This window comes from Saprolegnia diclina, assembly GCF_000281045.1.
Source record: "Saprolegnia diclina VS20 unplaced genomic scaffold supercont1.23, whole genome shotgun sequence".
Lineage (NCBI taxonomy): Eukaryota > Oomycota > Saprolegniomycetes > Saprolegniales > Saprolegniaceae > Saprolegnia > Saprolegnia diclina.
In genome coordinates this window covers 330492-337402 of record NW_008246090.1, presented here as the reverse complement: position 1 = coordinate 337402, position 6911 = coordinate 330492, and the positions used below count along the sequence as shown (strand labels likewise).

The 6911-nt window shown below is 58.6% G+C and overlaps 4 protein-coding genes across 5 annotated transcripts in view; 3 read left to right on the top strand and 1 right to left on the bottom strand.

Annotated features, from left to right (window-relative positions):
* The window catches only part of SDRG_07885 (hypothetical protein), a gene marked incomplete at its 5' end in the record, with an annotated part of 2210 nt that extends 1483 nt beyond the window's left edge, over positions 1 to 727 (top strand). The window contains one exon of the mRNA XM_008613744.1: positions 14 to 727. Coding sequence (XP_008611966.1) covers positions 14 to 655 — 642 coding nt within the window. The 3' untranslated portion in view covers positions 656 to 727. The remainder of the gene's footprint in view (positions 1 to 13) is intronic.
* A 375-nt stretch (positions 728 to 1102) lies between these two features.
* On the top strand, positions 1103 to 2468 carry SDRG_07884 (hypothetical protein; the record flags this gene model as incomplete). The annotated part of the gene is made up of 9 exons (XM_008613743.1): positions 1103 to 1200; positions 1252 to 1370; positions 1415 to 1533; positions 1578 to 1683; positions 1726 to 1835; positions 1883 to 1953; positions 2009 to 2121; positions 2172 to 2261; positions 2308 to 2468. The coding sequence occupies 9 exons, from the start codon at positions 1103 to 1105 to the stop codon at positions 2466 to 2468; spliced, it is 987 nt and encodes a 328-aa protein (XP_008611965.1).
* A 58-nt stretch (positions 2469 to 2526) lies between these two features.
* SDRG_07883 (hypothetical protein) lies at positions 2527 to 4204 on the bottom strand. Its single transcript, XM_008613742.1, has 8 exons — positions 4121 to 4204; positions 3678 to 4065; positions 3541 to 3637; positions 3332 to 3495; positions 3037 to 3285; positions 2875 to 2988; positions 2730 to 2831; positions 2527 to 2682 (listed from the first exon to the last, which is right to left on the bottom strand). Exons 1-8 carry the CDS (start codon positions 4150 to 4152, stop codon positions 2551 to 2553), a joined length of 1278 nt encoding a protein of 425 aa, XP_008611964.1. The 5' UTR covers positions 4153 to 4204; the 3' UTR covers positions 2527 to 2550.
* A 592-nt stretch (positions 4205 to 4796) lies between these two features.
* SDRG_07882 lies at positions 4797 to 6361 on the top strand. Of its 2 annotated transcripts, none has more exons than XM_008613741.1 (9): positions 4797 to 5080; positions 5133 to 5287; positions 5338 to 5399; positions 5455 to 5569; positions 5616 to 5734; positions 5785 to 5853; positions 5900 to 5968; positions 6014 to 6102; positions 6152 to 6361. In XM_008613741.1, the coding sequence occupies exons 1-9, from the start codon at positions 4993 to 4995 to the stop codon at positions 6280 to 6282; spliced, it is 897 nt and encodes a 298-aa protein (XP_008611963.1). In that variant the 5' UTR covers positions 4797 to 4992; the 3' UTR covers positions 6283 to 6361. The 2 variants fall into 2 exon arrangements, with proteins under 2 accessions (XP_008611963.1, XP_008611962.1); XM_008613740.1 differs by having other exon boundaries at positions 5894 to 5968.
* Positions 6362 to 6911: the final 550 nt, after the last annotated feature.

Genomic DNA, 6911 nt, shown 5'->3' with positions numbered 1-6911 from the left:
CAAGCCGACGAAGGAAGCCAAGCCAACGAAGGAAGTCAAGCCCACGGAAGTGGTCGAGACCACCAAGGCTCCGCATGCCCCTTCCAAGGGCGTGAGCGTCGACAAGTCGGTGCTCGTGGCGGCCAACGCGACCTCTTCTGCTCCTTCCAACGCCACGCACGTCGTTCTCCCGTCGAACGCGACGGCTCCGGTCGCAACGACGTTGGCTGTTGTCAACACGACGAGTGCGATCAACACGACGACTTTGACGAACGCGTCTTCGGCCGGCTCGGCGGACGGCTTTGCCGCCATCACGGCGTCGCTCTCGGACCTCTCGGCGCACATCTCGCTGGCCTACTACGAGGCGGGTCTCGAGTGCGCGACCCGCGAGTCCGACTCGGTGTGCCAATCGGCGCGCGTCGCAGCCAAGCTGAACACCAAGCTCGTGAGCCTCAACGCATACGAGACGCTCGACATGTCGGCGGTCTATGGCAACCGCCTCACGACGTCGTGGGGTCCGTCATCCTTTGATGCGATGGCCGTCGCGGCCGTCGGTGCTGTCTGCGTCACGGCCTTTGTGGCCCTGCGCACGCAGCAGCGCCGCGCCGGCTACATGGGTATCCCGCAGCAAGACGCTGCCGCCGCGCCGACGTCGACGTGGCCGAGCTACGTCTAAGCCGTCACACCATAAGCTGCACTAAGAACTGCGTTTTTGATGTTGTCCTCAACGGTGATGAACCAAACTGCCCTTTGGCATGCGAGTCCCGAATTGCAGTCCACGAGCCATCCACTGTGAACCCATTGCAGCCGTGCGCCATACTGATGTCCGGGTTGAAGTAGCGGGCGAGTGCTACGTTGTGAGACAGTCCTGGGATGTCGGGATGCTCGTCGCGAGGCGGACGCACGGCGTTGCCGCTCCGAATAGCGCGACTGACCTAGTGCTACGTACACGACCGAAGACGATGTGGCCTAAGGGCTCAGGGCGCCGTGCAGGCAGCTGCGCGACCGCTCCTCGCCCCATCCATTACGATCGGAATCGTATCTTGGAGAGCCACCCGTACTTTCTAGGGATCTTTACGCTGGACGGACGCCAAACGCAAATTTCCACGGACAAACGCACACCATGGCCGACGCCCCGCCGTTCACGCTCGACGCTCCGCGCTACGACCAGTCGACTTACTATGGCCGCTGGAAGCACTTTTCCGAGCTCGTCGCGCCCTCGTACGCCACTCGTATCGTCCAAAGCGCTGCTCACCAGTCCTTTCCATGTAGGTCGTTCTTCGTCTCGGACAAGACAATCGACGCGTCCAAGGCCATCATCGACGGCTACAAGACCGGCGTCCTGCCCACGGGCGCAGTCACGAACGCCGAGCTCTGGGATGCCCGTCGCAGTACGCATACGCTGCCTCTCGTACTCTTGCTCATGCGGTTCTAGTTTGCGAGTCGGTGTTTCATCCGCAGACCGGCGAGAAGCTGCCGCTGCTCTTCCGCATGCCTGCCTTTGTGCCCGTGAACATCCCGATCTGCTCTGGCATGGTGCTCGCGCCGCCCACGGTACACCCCCTCTGTAGACCTATGCTTGGCTCATGCATGTCTAGCTCTTCAACACGATCTTTTGGCAATGGATCAACCAGAGCTACAACGCGGGTTTCAACTACGCCAACCGCAACGCTAGCGGCGTCGACGACACGACGGCCATTGCGAGTACGTGTAGGAACATATGTCATGCGTCTCACGCCGGCGTAGAGGCGTATGCGTCGGCCGTGCTCATCTCGTGCGGTGCGTCCGTGGGTCTCGGCAAGGCGGTCGAGCATGCGTCGTTCCTTGGCGCGTCGGCGCGCCTCGCCTTGTCGCGGGTACAACTGCCATCTCCCTCTCTCGATCGCTCACGCAATGCTCGTAGACGGTGCCGTTTGTGGCGGTCGCGGCCGCCGGTGCTGGCAACGCTGTCTTCATGCGCCTCAAGGAGCTCACGTACCGCATTACCATCCAAATCGGACTCGCTCAACAGTGCTTGGACGACGAATAGGGAGGGCATCGACGTCATTGACGACGAAGGCGTCGCGCGTGGCCGGTCGCAGAACGCGGGCAAGCAGTCGTTGACGCAGGTCGCGATGACGCGCGTCGCGTTGCCCATGCCGAGTACAACTTCGAGTGTGCAAAGTGGCGTGTCTCATGCGGCGATTTGCTAGTCTTGCTCTTCCCGCCGTTCATCCTCGAGGCCATGAAGAAGGTCAACGCGCTGCCCAAGAACCGCATCGGGCGTGTCGTGACCGAAATCAGTACTACGGTCACTTGCCCGACGACGCGACTGAGCACGGTGATTAGGTGTGGTGACGTTGTGCATCTGGGGCGCCTTTCCGGCTGCGATTGCGCTCTTCCCGCAGTACGGCACGATCGCTGCGACCGAGCTCGAGCCGCAGTACCAGCACTTGATCAACTCCAAGGGCGAGCGCGTGACCCATTTTACGTACAACAAGGGCATCTAAGGTGGAAATACAGGAAATCCCTACAAAATACAGGAAATCCCTGCAAAAGACGGGAAAAGGCATGAAAAAGATATTGGATCAATTAGACGCACTCCCATACGTTGATGAGCTTGTCGATGCTGCCCGTCACAAGCAGTGGCAGCGACGGATGCACGTCGAGCGTCGTGAGAAAGTGGTTGTGCGCGTCCTTGAGCGTGCGCACGCAGCGACCCGTCTACGATCGCACGTTCACGGAACGTTCCACACATGACAATATTGTACCTCAATGTCAAAGAGACGAATCGTCTTGTCTTCAGACGCGCTGATCGCGTACTTGCCGCTCCAGTGGAAGCGCACGCTGCGTACCCAATTGTCGTGGCTCACCTAGCGCCCACGCTTGATACAAACTTGAATTAAAAGCTCGTACAAAGTTCATGAGCTGGAGACCCGAGAACGCTTCCCAGAGCCGCACCGTGCGGTCACGCGAGCCCGACAATAAATACCGGACGCCTGCGCCCGACTGCCCCGTCGTCTCGAGCACCTACAGGTATCAAAGTATCAGTTCTGACCGTGTCATGTTGGGCGAGACCTTTTTGCCGTGAATGGTGTCAATGGTCGCGTGCTGCGCTTGGCGCGCAAAGGCGACCGTCTCGACCACGTGTTCGTGCTCCCGCATGCTCTGGATCGGCTTGAAGGTTGCGAGGTCCCAGAGGAAGATCGACCGGTCGTTGCCGCCGCTCGCAAGGTACTGGCCGTCGTCCGTGACGCAGATCGTACGCACCCAGTCCGCGTGCCCGTTGAGCGTTTGTATGCAGTAGCCACTCTCAACCTCCCAGATCTAGGTGCCATTAGCGTCAAAATTGTGTCATTTTTGTGGTCGCTACCTTGATGGTCGTATCGCGCGAGCAGGAAAAGAGGTGGTCGCCCGACGGCGCAAACGTGACGCAGCACACGTTGTGGTCGTGGCCGCGCAGCGTCTTCTTGCATTCGTACGAGCCATCGGACGTAAAATCCCAGAGCTTGATCATGAGGTCCGCTGACGACGAGGCTACAAGCATTTTCGTTCGAGCGGTGCTGGAGTTTCGCGACGTACCGAGGATCGAGCCTGCTGGGTTGAAGGCCACGCACTGCACTGCGTTTGTGTGACCCTTGAGCGTGCGTTCAAAGTCACCCGTCTCGAAATCCCAGACCTACGACCATGAGCGTGCGACAGCTGCGATCTTGTCGTACCTTGATGGTCGCGTCTTCGCTGGACGTGACAATGACGCTAAAGACGGGGTGGAAGAGGACGCATGTGACCGGGCTGCGGTGGCCCGACATCGAGTACTTGGGCGGTGCGCGCGGCAAGAGCGCAGCGTCGCGGTTGGCGCCCGTCACGTCGCGCCGACTCACAACGTTGCCAAGCTTGGCGTCGTCTTCGAGCTGCTGGATCTTGGTCTCGAGTTCCATGACCTTTCGCTGGAGGCGCACGACCGACGTCCACTTCTTCTCGAGGAGACCCGTCTTGTTTGGATCCATCGTGATCGTCGGCGTGAGGCCCGCGTCCTGTTGGAACGCGGCCGCGGACGTCGCAAACTGCGCGCCGAGGCTCGTGAGGTACTCGAGCACGGCCTGGTGCCTAGCATACGCACGCCCATGGTGACCTCGTCTCGACATGACATCCTGCCACCTACATGTCCTCGCGCTGCTTCCCCGTCAACACCATGGTCGTCCAACGGGCGAAAATGGATTCTCGCCCACGTGCTACAATGGCGTCGACAAAAAAACTCCACGCATTTTAAAAACGTGATCACTGGCTTTGAATAAAATACATACAATATACAAGATAGACACTCGTGTTTGCATTGTATTGATCGACGCTGCGATAAAAAACACCCCGCGACTTGGATTTGACCAGTGACGTAGCGAGCACGAGTAGCGCCAGCAACATGGCCGCGGGGACCTGCAGCCTCATGGACGGCAGCTGCCAAGGTACATACTACGGCGAGCGCCCCTCAATGATGGTCGCCGCACGGAGACGGAAGCGGCGACGCGTGGCAGGCCATCGTGTTGGGCGCATCGCGGTCGGTTGGCGCATGCTGCAATGCACTGTAGGTCGTGACCGTCCAGCGCAAACGTCCAGACGCACCGGCCTCTGAGTGTTCATGAACGCGCTGGGCGTCATGATGCTGGCTCGTTATGATGTGTGCATAGAGCATGCAGGTACCGCGTACGCGCGACGCTGCGGCTGCCTGTCCTTGGCCCCACGCCTGTTGCTCAAAGATCGCGACCGATGGTATCCGGAAAGCAAGTTGCATTCGGCATGTGCCACCTTGACGGGTGTTCGATGCCATCATGGGCAGGAATAGGGTCTCGGCGCAAACTGGACAGCGCACTGGCGACTGCACTGCGCTTCAATGTCGCACGAGTGCGATCTCGCCTGCCGAAGACGGGCGCTGCGAGCCGGCACTTGAGGTGGCATCCCATGCCGAAAATAAAAAAGCCGACGTAATCAAGGACGTCACGCCCTCATCTTTGTGATTCCGCCGGTGGCAAGAAGTGAACCATGGACGCTGCCCTCCGCGTGACCAAGCTGGCGCAAGCCCACCTCTCGATCTGGACGCGCTTCTTCCGCGCGTTGACCAACTTCTTCTGTACGTACTATCGCCCATCCTCCTCCTCCTGCAGCGCTAACATGGGCGACAGTCGGTGTCTTCTTTGGCCAAACCGAGCTCGAGCGCATTGTGGCCAAGCCCGCGGACGACGTGCGCTCGATGCTTGTGCGACTGCGCACGTCCATCGCCCTCGATGACTCGCTCAAGGACACGCAGATGGCGATCTTTGGCTTCAAGCCTTTCGAGGTATATCGCAGGCTGCAGCGATGATTCAACCTTCATCGGCGTCGATGTAGACGGACGTGACGCTCGCGGCGCTGGCGCGCACCAAGAAGATCGACTTGAGCAAGAGCCTCATGTACGGCTGCGATGCATACTCGTTCTCAACGCCTCATCTCGACCCCGATGGCTAGCGCCGAGGCCAACTTGCGCCAATCGTTCAAGACATTCCTTGCCGTCAACAACGTCTATGCCAAGGTCATTGCGCTCAAGGACGAGTCGTACGACTCGACCAACGATGCCCACGAGGTCCTCTCTTCCGACCATGTCTTCCTGTCAGCTCATGCTTGTGCAGGCCATGCTGGAAGAGCTGTGGCGCAACCTCAAGCCGGACGTCCGACGCACGGGCGGCCGCCACACCAAAGAGTGGGGCGAGATTGGCTTCCAGGGCACGGATCCCATGACCGACTTTCGGTGCGTGGCTTGTCGTGACAATGCGGATGCTCAGGTGACTGGCTTTGCAGGAGCATGGGTGTCCTCTCGCTGCACCAGCTCCTCTACTACACGTCCAAGTACCCGGAAGAAGCGAGAAGGTACGTGCCTTCGCTGTCGCCGAGCATCCACGATGTGTAGTCTTAGCGCCCTCGTGCACTCCAACCACCCGACGCAGTGGTACCCGTTTGCCATCACGGGCATCAACATCACCAAGTACATACGACTACAAAGATGATCTTTGTGTCTCAAGCAGCGTAGCTTCCTCGTCGAACTCATCAACGACCGCCTCTTGGACGCCCGCTTCTACGACAAGGACGTCCATATCGACGAGCTCCACGAGTTTTTCTGTACGGTTGCGATTCTTGGAGAATATTGTCTTATTATGGACGACCCTAGGCCAAGTCTTTACGATGTTTGACGCACTCTGGGTTGAGAGCAACCCGACCGACCTCATGGCGTTCCCGACGATTTTCAACCACCTCAAGGCCACGATTCGGTTCGAGCTCCTCGAACAGTCCTTCTTCTAGGTACTCGTCGAAGAGAGACATTGACTAACGCCAAGGACGTCATTGAGACGCAAATGTACTGCATATCGACTGTTGGGCTTCTTCGAGAGAACACGTTGCTCGACGGTTGACCATGCTTGTTACCCAGGAAGAGGCTTCAGACACACCCCCTCGAGACCCCATCCCGCCACGTCACGCCTCCAGAGCTACTTGGTCGGCTCGTTGTTGTTTGCGGGAGGTATAAGCGTGCGCCAAGCTACTCGATTGCAACAACAGTGTTGTACATCTTGACGATATAAAGGCTCGGTGTCGCCCCTAGTGGGTCCGGGAGGTTGTCAAATCATTCAAGTGCAAACGCATGACGTGGCCGTTTCTCGGGCCAGCAAAGACTTAGAGAGCGCTTTGCTCTCGCTTGAGGGTACGTTGACGATGCCCATATTCAATTCACACCTTGCAATCGAGTCCAATATCCAGCATTGGTGTTGCGCGGTTGACTGCAGCAACTCAAGCGTACGTGATGCCACATATAGCCACGTATACTCGCCTAATAGGGCATATGCCATTATTAACAAAACAGTCAATTGCTCGCGCTGTACTTCTCGCATGACGACGGCAATTAGCATATTGTGCCCTCCAAAGGATGTATAATC

Coding starts and splice junctions, on each gene's coding strand:
- SDRG_07883 (XM_008613742.1), bottom strand. CDS start 4,152: ATGGTGTTGACGGGGAAGCAGCGCGAGGACAT. Junction 2,989..3,036: donor ACACCATTCACGGCAAAAAG/GTCTCGCCCAAC, acceptor TGATACCTGTAG/GTGCTCGAGACGACGGGGCA. Junction 2,683..2,729: donor TTCGTCTCTTTGACATTGAG/GTACAATATTGT, acceptor GTGCGATCGTAG/ACGGGTCGCTGCGTGCGCAC.
- SDRG_07882 (XM_008613740.1), top strand. CDS start 4,993: ATGGACGCTGCCCTCCGCGTGACCAAGCTGGCGCAAGCCCACCTCTCG. Junction 5,400..5,454: donor GACTTGAGCAAGAGCCTCAT/GTACGGCTGCGA, acceptor CCCGATGGCTAG/CGCCGAGGCCAACTTGCGCC. Junction 5,570..5,615: donor CGACCAACGATGCCCACGAG/GTCCTCTCTTCC, acceptor ATGCTTGTGCAG/GCCATGCTGGAAGAGCTGTG.